This window comes from Notamacropus eugenii, chromosome 2 (genome assembly GCF_028372415.1).
Source record: "Notamacropus eugenii isolate mMacEug1 chromosome 2, mMacEug1.pri_v2, whole genome shotgun sequence".
Classification (NCBI taxonomy): Eukaryota; Metazoa; Chordata; class Mammalia; order Diprotodontia; family Macropodidae; genus Notamacropus; species Notamacropus eugenii.
This window is the reverse complement of record NC_092873.1, coordinates 172,667,193-172,684,482: the sequence shown is the minus strand read 5'-3', so window position 1 is coordinate 172,684,482 and position 17,290 is coordinate 172,667,193. Positions and strand designations below refer to the sequence as shown.

At 39.1% G+C, this 17,290-nt stretch overlaps 1 protein-coding gene across 3 annotated transcripts in view; it reads right to left on the bottom strand.

The window, feature by feature from the left end:
* The window catches only part of UFL1 (UFM1 specific ligase 1), a 48,793-nt gene extending 40,113 nt beyond the window's left edge, over positions 1-8,680 (bottom strand). For 2 of the 3 annotated variants that reach the window (XM_072642876.1, XM_072642878.1), the window contains exons 1-2: positions 8,403-8,680; positions 6,065-6,210 (exon numbers count right to left, since the gene is read on the bottom strand). In XM_072642876.1, the coding sequence (XP_072498977.1) occupies positions 6,065-6,210; positions 8,403-8,479 (223 nt within the window). In that variant the 5' untranslated portion in view covers positions 8,480-8,680. Of the gene's footprint in view, positions 1-6,064; positions 6,211-8,131; positions 8,310-8,402 lie in introns of those variants that run through there. The other variant, XM_072642879.1, reaches the window with a different exon arrangement.
* Between the last annotated feature and the right edge of the window lie 8,610 nt (positions 8,681-17,290).

The following is a 17,290-nucleotide window of genomic DNA, read 5'->3' as shown; positions in this document are numbered from 1 at the left end:
TTCCCTATATTTCTCCCCCATAATGTCCCCCAGGTAAGCCATCCTTTGTAACAAAGATTTTAAAAGAAGGGGAGAAAACTCTCAAAGTTCAGCAAAACCAACCAACATAACAATTATTTCTGACACTATGAGATATTCTTATACCCTTTGTCCCACTCCTCTGCAATGAAGCCAGGGAGACAAACAGTAATATATTTTTAAGATTTCAATTAAGCTATATGGCCAATTCATGAGATCAAATAGTATATACTAGGTCATTGAGGAAGTACATTCTAACTTTTCAAAATCTCACCAGATAATTCATGGTAGTAAGTCAAGAAATTATCCAAAGTATCATAGTATTCAAACTATCATATCAAATTATTAAAGAACCATAGAATCTCAGGGTAAAGTTATTTGATCCATCCCTTACCCTTAAAAAAGATAATATATAGCAATATCCTCTGCAAACAATCATCTACCACTAAGGGAGAACCCACAACAGCTCCTAAGGCAATATACTCCACTTGTGGAGAGTTCTATTAGCCAGTCTTTCCCTACATGGCACAGCAGATAAAGTGTTTTGCCTGGAGTTAGAAGATCTGAAGTGAAATCTGGTTTCATACAGTTACTAGTTATATGACCTGTGGGCAAGTCACTTTGCCTCTTTGTCTCCGTTTCAAGTATAATGGGGATAATAACAGCATCTACCACCCAGGGTTGTTGTGATGATCAAATAAGATAATATTTGTAAAGTATTTAGCACAGTACCCGGTACACAGTAAGTGCTATATAAATGCTATCATTATTATTATTACATAGAACCTAAATTTGCCTCTGGAATTTCTATCCATTACTCCTAGGTATACAACCCTTGGGGCCTCTTCCACAAGAAGCATTCATGTAAAGTCAGCTATAACATTCCTTTCTGGTTTTCTTTTCCTTTCCCTGTTCCTCCAACCAATCCCTCATATGGCATGATTTTAAAGCTCTCCTCTGGATCTTCTCAAGTATATCAAGATCCTTCCTAAAATGTGGCATCCAGAATTGGACACAACACTCCACATATGGTCTGCCCAAAGGAAAGATCAGGGGGACTATATTCCTGTACACTATGCCTTTCTTAATGTAACCTAAAATGGAATTTACATTCTGGACTGCCATACCAGGGCTGAATTCTACTGAACTTTAAGTCCATTAAAATTTTCAGATACTTTCAGATGAACTATCTAGCCCAAATCACTAGCCATTTCACATTTGTAAAAAAAATTTTTTTTAAACAAAGGATAAGACATTTAATTTCACTTCACTAAATTTCATTTTATTAAATCTGGCCTGATGCTTTCACTTACCAAGATTTTTTAGATCCAGAATCTGTCATGTAAAGGGTTGTATCATCCACATATGTGATAAACATATTTTGATAACCCAAAAATCTGTTTTCCAGGGATAACTTCTCTTATGACAGGCTACCTCTGCTCCAGAAAAACCTTTCTATCTTCCTTTTTCAAAAAGGTTCTAAGAACTTTCATTCTACATACAAGAAATATTCATTGCTTTTGTAGGAGTTGAGGGGAGGGCTTCCTCTGGATAATGAATATCTAGTATCTCCTAAGTTATATTAGAGAGGAGAAATAAATTAAGAGTGCATCTACTTGAATGAGACTCAACTTGTCCCTATGAAACCAATGGCCTAATTTATTAGCCTTTGTCATCAAGGGTCCCAGTTGTAACCTTTCCTGGTCTTGATGAAGAGGGGATAAAGAATCCAGGCATTACATTCACTGATTGTAAGGAATGGTGAAAGTGTGACCTAACTTGAGTGAGTCAAATCTAAGGGCAGCCTATTTCAATGCTAAACCCCTTTTTCCTCTAGCTGTAACCTCAAAACCATTGTACTTGAGGTGAAGCCCAACTCCAGCAAAACGAGAGCTGGCTGCAATACATCCATCCCCCTCTGGCAACTGAGACCCAGTTGTATCCTTCCCTTAAATTGACTGAGACTCCTTTGTATTCTCTATGCCGAACCCCAGTTTCTTTGCCCGAGTGTCAGCTATTTTGAACTGAAATTCACCTAATAAGGGCCTTGTGCTTTAAGCATTAGCTGGTCTGATACTTTTGTAAAAGGTCTCTTAAGGTCCCTAAACTGGTGAAATGGACATCACATGCCAACTGTGTCTTTATCTGAGTCACTGATACAAATGATAAACAGCCCAGGGTTAAGTGTAGACACCTGGGGCACTCACTAGAGACCACATTCTAATCTAATATTAAATCATTAATTTGAGTTACCTCTCTGAATAAAATGCAGAACTGTTAAAAGAAAGAAAAGTAGCAATTATTTTGTAAATGGGACACTTAGAAAAGTCAATCAATTATTCATTTCATAGCACTTTCATTTGTTACAACCTCTGCAGATGGCACGGATAAATTAGTACCAATAATATAAAAATTATTCTCAAAAACTGAAAAAGCCATCTACCAAAATCCTTTTATGAAACAAATTTAATCCTGATACCAAAACCAGGAGAGGGCAACACCTAGATGGAAAACTACAGACCAATATCATTAGTGAATACTGATTCAAAAATTTTAACAAAATCCTGACAAAACTGACTACAATGACTTATGTAAGAAATCCTTCTTTACAACCAACTTGGACTTATACCAGAAAAACAACTAACATAATTAATCATATTAAAAACCAAAACATCCCAAATCACTTGATTATCTCAATAGACACAGAAAAAGTTTTTGACAATGTACAACAATCTTATTTGCTATAAATTCTACAAAGTGTAGACATATGTAATGAGGATACACTAGAACCTTTTCCCAAAAAATACAAGAGTTAAAACAAGGATACTAACTCTTCCCACTACTATCCAATATACTTCTGGGAATACTAACAACACAGCAATAGAACAGGGGAAAAAAATTAAAGGCATAAAGACAGACAAAGAGGAAATAAAACCTTCCCTAGTTGCTGATTATATGATGGTATATTTAGGAAATTCTCAGGAATCAAAGATACTATTTGAGACAATAGCTTCAGCAAAGTGGCATTCTACAAAATAAACACTCAAAAATCAACTGCATTTCTAATATCTATATTATTACACATACAATCCAAAAAGCTAAATAGAAAGGAAAATCCCATTCCAAAACACTACAAAGTGCAAAAAGTATCCTGAGGACCAATCTGCCAAAGCATACAAAGCCCTGGCATAATGCAATTACAAAGTTCTCCATAAGGAAATAGAGAACAACTTAAATAGTTGAAGGAATATGTGGTGCTCATGGCTGGGCCACACTAACATCATAAAAATAACAGTACTACTGATGGGGTGCTCCAGGACCTGCCCTAAAGATCATGTCTCTGGAAGCCTCCCAGTTTCTCAGTAGGCCCTTGTCCCGTGAGAAAATTTTCTCTTGTTGCAAAACACATTCTCTTATCAGAACAGACAGAGGGGTGCCAGGCCCAAGGACTCCCTCAAGTCAGACCCCCAAGGTCCATGCCTCTCTGACAACTCCCTCAATGTATGGTACACTCTATACTTTCCCATCATAGCTCCCCAAGACACCTGGACCCTTAAATTACCTAATTAGCATTCCTGGCATTCCTTTCCCATATAAACCCCAGCACCATTCTCAGTCTCTTGAAGGTTCCCTAAGGACCCTTGCCCACTTTTGGTAAAGTGTTACAATAAACTTTATGCCACTTGACTAAGAGAAGGCTTGAGTGTGAGAATTCATTCCAGACAACTCTACCTTAGCATTTTTCAGGTCCTAGCACCCCCAAACTTCTTCACTACCAAAGCTAATTTACATTTTTAATGCTATACCAACCAAATAACCAAGGGGATACTTCATAAAACTTGATAAAATAACAAAATCATTTGGAAAATCAAAAGATCTTGAATATCATAGTAAATAATGAAAAGAAACAGGGATGAAGGGAGAATAGTAATTCCAGACCTCAAGCTATAAAGCTGTAGTCATCAAAACCACCTAGTTTCAGTAGATCAAAGTGTTAGACGAGATGCGGGAGAAATCAGAAACAATGGAATACAATAATCTAATGTCTGATAAAGCAGAAAACATAAATTACCCAGCAAAGAATTTCCTATTTGATAAAAAAAAACATTTCTGGGAAAACTGGATAGTGTTTTGGCAGAAATTTGGCTTCGACTGATACCTTACACTATATTCCAAAATACATTCTGAATGGATAAGGGACCTTAATATTAAAGACCGTACTATTAAAAAAAAAAAATTAGAAGAGATTATCTCCCTTCTCAAAGCTATGGGGAGGAGTTGTATTCTTAAACAAAATAGACAAAGAGGCAATTATGAAGGATAAAATAGATTGCTTTTTAGTTGTTTCAGTAGGGTCCAAATCTTCATAACCTTTTTTAGGGTTTTCTTTGCAAAGATACTGAAGTGGTTTGCTATTTCCTTCTCCAGCTCATTTTACAGATGAGGAACTCGGGCAAACAGGGTTAAGTGACTTGCCCAGGGTCACCCACCTAGTAAGTGTCTGAGGCCAGATTTGAACTCAGGTTTTCTTGACTCCAAGCATGGCACTCCACCCACTACACCACCTAGCTGCTCTTATAAAACAGGTAACTATGATTACATAAAGCTGAAAAGTTTTTGCACTGATAATATTAATGCACCTAATATGAAAAGAAGTAATTGGATGGAACGGATAAAACAATAAAATCAGGACAAACTGTTTTAGTTTGGCATTCACAGAATCATGTTGAAGGCAAATGAACCTCAGAGCTCATCTAGGCATGAGGAGTGAAACTTGTGGCGTAACTGGAAAATGTTAAACAAGATAAATAAAAATACAATATAGGTAATGTTAATTTGTGATTTTTTAAGTCAATATGCAGTTAGTAGTAGTGTTTCTAACTGAATTTAACACCACTGATCTACACCAACTTCCTCATTTTATAGATAAATTAAGGTCTAAATAATGAAGTGACTACACAACTAGAAGCGTCAGCTAGAATTTGACTCCAGAGATTCTGACTCTAAGACCAGTTCATTTTTACTAGGCAATGAAGCTCTATTGAAGGTTTTTCCACTTTTTTTCCATTTTAACTTCTTGGGTGACAGTAGGAAATTCAGTTTTTTGGGAAGGAGAGAAAGGTCTGCCTACCACTACTAATATAAATAAATAAATGGGCAATAAAAATCCCAAGGGCACACTTTGACCACTTCTCAGACTTGTCACTTAAAAAGTGTCCCAGGCTAGGAAGTAACTGAGAAAAGGTTTTCTTCTTTAAAATTTTACTTCTGTGTGGCTGAAATTAAAATGAAAAGCAAAGGGAAAAGGAAGCATTATTTTACCCTTAAAATTTAAGTTCTTTATGCCCAGATATTGTGATATTCTTAGTAAAATAAAATAATTCACATTAAACTTATAAAGAAACAAAGTTTGGAGATGCAAAGAACATTAGAGATCATCCATCATTTTCAACCTCCTTGTTTTACAAATGAAGCTAAATGAGGTTCTGGGAGGCCATGACTTGTCTGAACTCATATAGCACATAGCAAAACCAGGATATAAACTTTGGACTCCAAAATTCAATGTTCCTTCCGGTGTATTACCTCCCAGTCCCTTTATTTGCAGACATATATTTCACAGGAGAAAAAATCATTATCGTGTTCTTGACCTGCTTAGTAGCCAATTTTTCCAAAATTATTTAAATCATTGGTTCTCTCAAAATTATCAAGTCTTATAGATAATGTAGTCATACAATGCAGTTGAATGCTTTCAGCTACAAATCAGTGAATTAAGAAAAATAAGCAAAGTAAATTAAAACTTGGCATTTAAAATATACCACTATATTTACCAAACAGATGTTATTTTGCACCTGTGTAATGATCGTTTAAAATAATTTCAATTATTTTTACATTTTTATTTCTACCAATAAGGTTTTTTCAATCATGTAACTATCATAGTAGCAAATAATGTTAAGGAAAATTTATTATAAGCTTTACATGACTATCTCACAATTACTGTTGAAATAATTTTAAAAGAGAGAAGAAAGTAAAATTTAAGAACACTTACCACCACGAACATGAAGCTCATCCCTCATTTCTCTAGTTATCTGAGCAGGAGTAATATATTCTTTACCATCAAGTGTGTGAACCACATCTAACTGCTTCTGAGCAATCAATTTAGTTACAATTTCAATGCAGTTCCGTTCTGATAACCTGTGAAAAATAAGGAGGGATGTCCATTTAAAAAAGATATTTTGATGGACCCATAATCTCACTGGTGTTGGTACTATATCCTCCTATGCAAATCAGAGGCTATCCATATATTCTCATCCGGTAGGATTCTTGTCCATGACCTTCCATAAATTTTCTTTAGAGGCTCTACACCCAATATACTAGGAAGCCTTCCTCTAAGTTGTTAACATTTCACTGACTCAAGTAAAACATTTGGAGTTTTCATCATTGGGCCCTTCCTCTATCCTAGTATTTGCATACTTGTCCTCAATAATAACTCTGATACCACTTTGCAAACAGAAATTATTTTTGGTAAAATGCACTTTACTTATAGTAACATAAATACTAACAATCTTATTCTAGATAATAGCTGCTTGTCTAATTTTACAATTTGAATATCTAACTAGTACTCCTCAAAATAGCTAATTTAAAATTTTTAATTCTTTAAGCTAGTTGAAATGTTTTATCATTTACTTGACTCATTCTACCTGTGAATTCTACCATATATTTCAAATTAATTTTCTCCATAGCCTGATGTTTACCTTTGGTTCTCTTCATTCAAAGAAGAAGGTCAAATCAAGATCAAACAATTCAAAAATAAAAAAAGATATTCTTATTTTTCTAAATATTTTGGATAATTATGGGAGAAAAAATAATTTCTGTTTGGGCTATCTGAAAATACAAGTTGTCCCCAAAGTCACAGTGTAAATAAATGTTAAGCTATTAAAGCTTTAAGTTAAATGTGTACATTGTGTAATGTTTTACTTCACCCAATATGTAGAAAATTCAGTCTAATAATACTGCTAATGTTTTAATGACCTAAGCAATTTCTGAGCCTAGGGTATTTACAGTATTACCAAGTAGATTATCTTGGGGCTGTAGGCTTTCCACCTTCAATATTACTACTAACTAGCTATGTGAGCTTGGGCAAATTATTCAATCATTTGTTATTTCCTGAGTCCATAAAAGCAGAATATTTTGATGATTTCCTCTCAGCTCTAAAATGTGATTCTACTAAGTCAATGGTTCTTAACTTAGGAGTATTAAACTTTTGTTTTAAAAATATTTTGCTAAGTACATTTCAGTAAATTTATTTCCTTGGTAATCTCATATATATACATACATATATATGGATACATATTAATATATTCTACATTAGGATATTTAGATATCTATATCAATAACAATACAACCTATATTCATCAATACATTTATCAATAATAAAATGTATTTAAAATAAATGTATTTATTAAATATATTTAACAAAAGATATATTTCAAGAGGCTCACAACCCATGACACAACTGTCACAAGCAGTCGCCCCACCTCTGGTTGAAGACCTCCACTGTGGCACGTGTGGGCCAAGCCCCTCTAAATCTCCCCTTCACGTCAAACCTCAATCTGCCTCTGCCGGTTCCACCAGCACCGCGCCTGCTTCTGCAGTCAAAAGTCATTCCTTTCCCCTTAAGGGCTTCTCTGGGCCTCAGTTTCCTGATCTGTCCCATTAAAGGAGCCCACCCAAAGGCCAGGGGAAGGTCTTAGAGACGAAGGCTCTGGAGTCTGGGCTTGGATCCTCTCCCGCCTTTCACAGGACTGCTTTAAGTAAAGGACTTGTTGAGTCGTGGGGTTTACTTGGTAAAGATCCTAGAAAGATGTCATCTTCCTTTCCGGCTCAGTTTACAGATGAGGAAACAGGCCAGCAGAGGGAAGTGACTGGGCCAGGGTCACACAGCTCGTGAGCGTCTGAGGCCGTTTCTGAACCCAGGGATATGCCCTGTACCCGCTGCACCACCCAGCTGCCCCGATGCCCAAGAATTGTTACTATCGTTATCGCGGCGGTTTATCGTGGCGTCGTTTTGTCCCTGACACCCACACAGGTGTGGGAGGAACCTTGTACAACGCACCTCAGTGCAGAGACAGGTCAAGATGCCACTCGACCCTCCCCCCAGCCCGGGGGAAATGACAGGTGGGAACGTGGCGGGGCAGGGGGTAACGAGGAGGGAGAGGCCCAGACGCGGCCCCCAGACCGGCGAGGGGGCCGCCCGAAGCCAGCGGGGTCCCAGGGGCAAGGCCTCGGGGAACGGGGGAGGGGCGGCCTGGCCTCCCAGAGGCCACCGCGAGCCGAGGTCCTAAGGGGGGCTTCCTCTAAAAGGAGGGCGGGGTCAGAGTGTGCACCTCTGCGTGGTCTCTGCGAACTGCGCCCTCTGGAAATCGGCTGCCAGCCGCCGGATTTCGTCCCACGCCTCCGCCATAGCGGCCGCGGCGCTGGTGCGGCCCGGTTCGGCTCTTCCCGACCCACCGCAGCAACGGCGGACACGTCAGCCCAATTCTACCGCCGCCGAGCAGGACGGACTGCGCCGAGGGACAAACGCTTCCGCTCTAACCCGAACGCTTAGTCTTGTGGGGAAGAGAGAAGGGAAGGGGAGGGGCGGGGAAGGTCGGGAGGCGGGGCCGAGAAGACCCCACGTGGGCACGGCCCCGCCCCTCCCCTGATCGCCCCGCCCCCCAGGCCCTGGGAAGGAGGCTGGCGCCCCCCGCTGAGTTTTTGTGTGTTTCTCTGCCAAGAAGTAGTGAATTTTTTTTTTGAAAGAAGCTCTCTGAATTAAACTCATTTTAATGCTGTGCGGTAGGCTTTTCAAACTCGAAATGTCCAAAACAGAAGTTATCTCTCCTTACCCCGCCAAACCCTAGCTTCTTTCCCAACTTTGTTATTTCCTGATGAATACCTGGTCGCTGGACCAGATGGCTCAGGAGGAGAGGTGAGGCTGGTGACCTGCACAGCCCTCCCTCACTCAAAGCAAAGCCAAGTGCCAGTCATGTCCTCATGTCTCGGATCTGAACACAACAATTTCTGTTAAGAAAAACCACTTGTCTCCCAGTCACCCATGTGGGCAACCTAGGAGTCATCCTTGGAGCTTTTTTCTTTCAATGTAATTTTTTTGTGAACTTATGAAAAAACAAACGTTCAAGAATGAAAAACATTTTAATTTTTTGTGGATAATTACAAGGGGGTGGAATTTGTTCAAACTATCGGAAAAAAATATAATTAATAATAATAAACATGTATATCATGTTTACTGTGTGCCTATCTCATGTGATCCTCACAACAACCCAAGGAGGGAGGTGCTGTTGTTATCCCCATTTTACAGATCAGAAACAGGCAAACAGGTTAAGTGACTTGTCCAGGGTCACGTAGCTAGTAAATGTCTGAGTCGGAGATTTTGAACTCAGATCTTCCTGACTCCAGGCCCAGCTTTCTGTCCACTGCACTATCCAGCTTTGTGTGTCCTAAAAGCCTTAATTCTTATATAAAGAACAAGAAGATGGTTTCAGAAACAGGAAGGAAGGGAGGGAGCATTCTCAAGTCTTCATTCTCTCTCAGAGCCCTCCCATGTAATCAGTTAAGTCTTGTCAATTTGACCTCCTATCTGTCTGCCTTTTCTCCACAGACAAGGCCACTAGTCTAGTTTAGGTTCTGTTTGCTAGGATTATTGTAATAACCTCCTACTTGGTTACCCTGGCTTAAGATTCTTCCACATTTCAATTATTCTTGATAGAGATGGCAAATGGTATTCTTAAAGCACAGAACTGACCATGGCTTCCCAAAATTATTTTATTTTGTATTATATATATGTACATATATGGAATTGGTTTTATATACATATATAATATATATATGGAATTGGTTTATATGTTTGACATGCTTCTCCAGCAAAATGAATATTGAGTCTTCAGAAATTGTTTTCTTTGTATCCAAAGTGTCTAACATGGTGCCTGAAACATAGTGCTTTCTAGATTGTTACCCTCAGAAATGAAAAGCTGCAAAAATTATTCAACAGCTACCCTTTCAGTGTCTCAGAATGTGCAAGATATTATTACAAGAATTTAAGACACTAACCCATTCCTAAAATATCTGTGAAACTACAAGAGGTGTTCAGTTCAAAACAGAAGAAATTTTATAAGTATAGGAATAATTGCCAAGAAAGTATCACAGATCCCTCTTTTTGGACTGCAGCGCAATTCACATATACTGCCTACCAATAATGGTAGCGTACCAATTTAGTGTTGAATCTCAGAGTTAGTACAGTCTTTTGGTCAAATGGATCATTGTCAACAAAGATAGAAATTACCTAAGACTGTCTTTCTGCTAAATTATTTACACTTAGTTGAATAATCTGGATTCAAGTACAAACTAGAATTTGTGGAAAAGTTTTCTCATATTATCTACCATCTCTTTTTTGATCTCTATGAAAAATAGCCTTTTTCATTTAATGCTAATAATATTGAAGGTTTACACTGATAAGATTTGAGCAGCCTTTCGCCCCTCCCGTCATGTTTAAAAGGAAAGGATAAAGGCTGATGCATGCTCAGAAGGAGAAAGAAGTTTCTTGTGTGTTGCAAGAGTAAAAGATGTACATCAACAAAATTTCAAATGAAAAAGGAAAAACCATTAAGGATACCAGATGTGGTACATGTAGACTCTGGGCCTATTCTGTCAACCTGACCATGGAACTACTAAGTTCTCAGAATGTAGCTGACTACATTCTCTCCCTGGATTTCTGGGGGTATCCCTCAAGAGTGGAAGCAATCTTCTAATGCTTTTAGCTCGAGTCCCCATTTTAGTATCTCCCCAACCCAATAGCAATCACCACTTAGTATCTTCACAATTTCACTGATAATACTGATTACCATACTACTACTAATTTAACTAATTCACATCAATATCGAATAGCCAATGAAAATCAATTATTGTGGATATTTGTCCTTTGGTCTCAAAAAGGACCTGCCTGAAAATCAATTCTATTTTACAAAAGGGATATCTCCCCAGAAGACAGTGCAAGAACTGAAGTTACAAACACACTTCCTTAAACTTGGGTGGGGATGACATAGGGGGAGTACACTCGCCACAAAACCATTTGAAAATTGGGCTCAAATTTAAAACATTTGCTACAAATCATTTTTCCACAAAATTCACTTACAGGAACACAATAGCTGTTGGATAACTTGTCCCCTTGCTTGTAGGACAAGGCATCTTGGCTTCCAGGTCTAACGACTGCTCGGCTGGGTCCAGCAGGTTGCCCGTCAGGAATGCAATAGCTAAAGCTTCTGGCAAGCCATCTTAGCTCTTTCAACCTTTTGAAGCTCACAAAGTCCCCATTATACTTATATTCATCCTTCTAACAACAGGAAAAACAGACACAACAGGAAAAGAACCAACATAGTCACTGTATATTTCAGCTCACATTGTGCTTGGGTAAGGAGAGCCAGAGACTTCTATCCCACCAGGAGGCCCACAGAAGTTCTTGCCTTGCTTGGCACTAGGTTTCAATTTCACCACTTAGTGCCTTTTTTATGCACAATCGCTTCCAGCTCAGAAGCCCATCAAAAGACTGTCTTCATGAAAACCCAATGGGAAATAGAGAATACCTGCTCTGAAGTGAAGATTATTTCTTTACATATTGTAGAGATTGGGTTTTAGGGAATAGAGTGATGCCCCTCCATTCCATATTATTAAACATTTCCAGGAGAAAGTCAACAAACATCAATATGGGTCCTTTGTCCATATACCCAGGACTGAGACTTCTATTTCCAGTCACCTATCACATAGGGAATAGTATGGACAGGTATATGCTAATATTATAGCATTTATAGATTATATTATGTTATATAGACTATAGAACTTAAAACAAATAGATGACTGACTGCAAAAAAAATTACTAAAAGAAACTAAACTAACAATTTAAATAGATCAGTCTTAGATGAGTAAATAAGACAAGTGATCAAGGAAGAACTTCATGAAACAAAACAGACAACAAAAATGAAGCCAGCTCAAATGCTGCCCAAAAGTGGAATGGGCAGCCTCCAGAGGTTATGGGTTCCCACTCCCTGAAAGTCTACAAGAAGAGACTGAAGGACCACTTGACAAGTGTGTTATTGTAGGGAGTCCTTTCTACTATGGGTTGTATGAGAAGACTGGTGAAACTCTTTTCAACTCTCATGTTCTGTGATTCAGTAATTCTGTAACAAAGATTTAAAAAGAAAGAGAAAAAAGTTCAACAAATGCCTCACCTGTGTAATTCTATACTCACATGCCCCACCTTTTCAAAGAGAGGAGGGAAGTTATTTTTCTAAACTCTCCTCTGGCAATGTTCTTTTTTGCTTTTCTGATGTTTCATAGTTAGTGTGTCCCAGTCACTCTCTTTCCTGAAACCCAATCTCTACAATATATATAATGAAATAATCTTGCCCTTTCTATATCTGTTGCCACCATTGTAGTACAGACCTTCATTGTCATTCACTTGGACTATTGCAGTGACCTCCTACTTGGCTACCCCAGCTTAATCTGACTCTCTTTCTTTTATCTGGTATATTTATTCAATTCCTACCATTTGTGTTTAATATTCCTTAAACACAAATATGATCATATAATATACTGTTCAAAAACCTTCCATAGCTCTCTATTTCCTACTAAAATAAACTCCAAATTCCTAAGTCCTGCACTTCAGGGGAATGTAATATATGTTTTTTGGCCACCAAATCGTTCTACCAGCCAAACGACTCCATCGAGGTGGTAGGTGTAAATTTGCTGTGGGTGTCACAGGGTATATTTCAAGTCAAGGTGAGAGAAAAGGGCTCTAATTGCTGCATTAGAGAAAAACAATTGTAATAGCTGACATTTATACAGCTTTAAAGTTTGCAAAGTGCTGTCCTCATAACCACTTATAAAAGTAAGCACCCCAGCATACACAAGAGGGCCTGCTATCACAGGTTCTTTGATATGCTTTTCTAAAAGGAAAGGCAACTTTTGAGGGGGTCAACAATCATTTTATTTTATTTTATTTATTTAATTTTTAACATTCATTTTCAGAAAATTTTGGGTTCCAAATTTTCTCCCCATTTCTCCCCTCCCCCAACCCCAGACCACCGAGCATTCTAATTGCGCCTATCACCAATCTGCCCTCTCTTCTAACATCCCTCCCTTCCTTTGTCCCCATCTTCTCTTTTGACCTGTAGGGCAAGATAACTTTCTATACCCCATTATGTGTATTTCTTATTTCCTAGTAGCAAGACTAATACTCAACAGTTGTTCCTAAAACTTTGAGTTCCAACTTCTCTTCATCCCTCCCTCCCCACCTGTTCCCTTTGGGAAGCAAACAATTCAATATAGGCCATATCTGTGTAGTTTTGCAAATGACTTCCATAATAGTTGTGTTGTGTAAGATTAACTATATTTCCCTCCATCCTATCCTGCCCCCCATTGCTTCTGTTCTCTGTTTTGATCCTGTCCCTCCCCAAGAGTGTTGACTTCAAATTGCTCCCTCCTCCCACTGCCCTCCCTTCCATCATCCCCCCAACCCCGCTTATCCCCTTGTCCCCCACTTTCCTGTATTGTAAGATAGGTTTTCATACCAAAATAAGTGTGCATTTTATTCCTTCCTTTAGTGGAATGTGATGAGAGTAAGCTTCATGTTTTTCTCTCACCTCCTCTCTTTTTCCCTCCACTAAAAAGTCTTCTGCTTGCCTCTTTTATGAGAGACAATTTGCCCCATTCCATCACTCCCTTTCTTCTCCCAATATATTTCTCTCTCACAGCTTAATTTCACTTTTTTAAGATATGATCCCATCCTATTCAATTCACTTTGTGCTCTCTGTGTGTGTGTGTGTGTGTGTGTGTGTGCAATCCCACCAACTACCCAGATACTGAAAAGTTTCAAGAGTTACAAATATTTTCTTTCCATGTAGGAATGTAAACAGTTCAACTTTAGTAAAGTCCCTTATGACCTGTCTTTGCTGTTTACCTTTTCATGCTTCTCTTCATTCTTGTGTTTGAAAGTCAAATTTTCTTTTCAGCTCTGGTCTTTTCATCAAAAATGCTTGAAAGTCCCCAATTTCACTGAAAGACCATTTTTTCCCCTGAAGTATTATACTCACTTTTGCTGGGTAGGTGATTCTTGGTTTTAGTCCTAGTTCCTTTGACTTCTGGAATATCCTATTCCATGCCCTTCGATCCGTTAATGTAGAAGCTGCTAGATCTTGTGTTATCCTGATTGTGTTTCCACAATACTTGAATTGTTTCTTTCTAGCTACTTGCAATATTTTCTCGACCAGGAAACTCTGGAATTTGGCCACAATGTTCCTCGGAGTTTCTCTTCTAGGATCTCTTTCAGGAGGGGATAGGTGGATTCTTTCAATATTTATTTTTCCCCCTGGTTCTAGAATATCAGGGCAGTTTTCTTTGATAATGTCATGAAAGATGATGTCTAGGCTCTTTTTTTGATCATGGCTTTCAGGTAGGCCCATAATTTTTAAATTGTCTCTCCTGGATCTATTTTCCAGGTCAGTTGTTTTTCCAATGAGATATTTCACATTATCTTCCATTTTTTTCATTCTTTTGGTTTTGTTTTGTGATTTCTTGGTTTCTCATGAAGTCATTAGCCTCCATCTGTTCCATTCTAATTTTGAAAGAACTATTTTCTTCAGTGAACTTTTGAACCTCCTTTTCCATTTGGCTAATTCTGCTTTTGAAAGCATTCTTCTCCTCACTGGCTTTTTGAACCTCTTTTGCCAATTGAGTTAGCCTATTTTTCAAGGTGTTCTTTTCTTCAGCATATTTTTGGGGTCTCCTTTAGCAAGGTGTTGACCTGCTTTTGATGCTTTTCTTGTATCTCTCTCATTTCTCTTCCCAGTTTTTCCTCCACCTCTCTTACTTGATTTTCAAAATCCTTTTTGAGCTCTTCCATGGCCTGAGTCCGTTGAATATTTATTTTGGATGTTGGGGATACAGAAGCCTTGACTTTTATGTCTTTCCCTGATGGTAAGCATTGTTCTTCCTCATCTGAAAGGATGGAAAAAGATATCTGTTTACCAAGAAAGTCACCTTCTATAGTCTTATTTTTTTTCCCCTTTTTTGCGCATTTTCCCAATCAGTTACTTGACTTTTGGGTCCTTTGTCAAGAGTAGGATATACTCTGGGAATCTGTGAGATCTCAGTTCCTCCAAGGTGGCACAATCAAGCGTGTACTGGTCTGGATGCAGAGAGGGATTTTTGTGCCCAGAATTTTAGCAGTTACCTCTCCACAGCCACCTGGCCTCCAGTTCCACCAAGTCAGCACTGGGGGCTGATTTTCAAATAAGCTGGATGAGCAGGGCCACCATTCAGTATGAGACAAAGACCAGCTTGCCCAGGGCCTCCACACAGGGTTGAGGTAAGACTTAGCTCTTCAGTGCCCCCAGGTATTTTTACGCTCCAACAATGGAGCAGTCCCTACAGGCAGCTGTGCAGCCTCTGTGGCTGCTGCCTGCTGCTGGAGCTATGGGAAGGCCTTTCTCCCTTCCTGGCCAGCTGAGAAAACCCCATCACTGACCTTTGCGGCCTGTGGGTTGAGGGATCTGAGGACCTGCTGCTGTGACTGGAGATTCTGCCCCCGAGGTGTCCTCCTCCCAGAGTCTCATCGTGCCTTGTGGCCAAGGCTGGGCTGGGCCAAGCTCTGCTCCACATCTGGTGCATTTCCCGTAGGCCTTTCAGGTCACCGTGGGCTGGAAATTTTCTCCACTCTGTTGTTCTCCACTTCTGCTGCTCCAGAATTTGTTGAGAGTCCCTCTCTACAGGTATTTTGTGGGTTGTGTGGGGAGACCCTGCGTAAGTGTGTCTTTCTAGTCCGCCATCTTGGCTCTGCCCCCCCAACAATCATTTTAATCAAGCACATGTATCATTCACTTAGTTCAGGGGGAAAAGTCAGTACTCTGAACTTCAGAGAAAATACAGAGAAATCAATGTCAACAAATATGGCTTCCAACTGCCTGACATATTCAATACGTACATCATAGATCAACAGACAGATCTGACTGTCTGACCATTACATACATACGTAGTTACCAGAGAGAGAAGCACCAACATCTGGGTTTTCAAAGCCAGGGGGCTACTTAGTTTCATCTGGCACATAAAGCTTCTTTCAAAAACTAAGCCCCAAAGTAAAACCACTCCTCAGTCTTTATACACTTTTTAGAGCCAGAGGGCATCCCAACCCTTGAGAACCAGTGCCTCATTAACATAAGTTGTGGGCCTTCCCACAAATTTTCCCAGGCCAATTAATGGGTGGGGAAGATCTTTAATTACATTATTCAACCAGAGGCACTTGATTATACTAAAACAAAAACAGCAAAATATCCTACTTTGCTAGCCATTATACCACTCTGTGAGGTAGGTTTCTACTACAAAGGGACATAAGAGATTACAGGATTTGAGAATATATTAAAAGATTGTCTAGATATACCTTCAACTGAACCCCAAACCAGGATGTTTGGGAAAATGAAATTAATGAAACTGTGTAAGTTGGCCAGGCATTACTAAGACTCGAGATCATGATGGTCAGTTTGCCCTTGTGAGATTAGAAGACACTCTTCCATTAGTTACCTCTGTGAAGGGGCTCAAGTTGTATACCTCCTAGAGTTTTAGTTTTGTACCCTGGTCTCCCACAACTAGTTTAAGACAACTGTCCTATAGAGTTACCATCTTAAGAGCCTGATAACCCAGATCCAGAGCTCTCTCTTTTGTTTTTCTCCCTAATGAAAACCACTAGTGTCCTTCCAGGGAAAGCATATAATTCGATGAAGTACTTCAGCAGAAAAGCCAGATTTCTGGTCTACCCAGCAGTACAGGTGGCAGGCTAGAATGGGAAGCCTCTTGGACCATGTCTATTATATAGTCATGAGCAGAAAACTCAGAATTCACTGTATTTTCTGGAGTGCTAGTCTGGTAACCAGTGACCCTCTAGTAAAGAGTGATCCAAAGCATTTCCAGAAACAGTAGAGAAAACCTGACATAATTTCCCAAATGCTGTAGGCAATATAGGAGATGTTGATACCAATGAGAATGAGAAAGAGCTAGTGTTCCTGTTTCTTACCTGGATCTACAATGACTATGCTTTCCTTATATTTAGCTGTATCAAGAAGGGCTGTCATCAGTGATGATCCAATGAACTTCACCACTGTTACTGAGTATAGTGATAAACTCTTCATAGGATATTGCCAAATGTTGATTGGACCTTATAGAAGAAACCCTC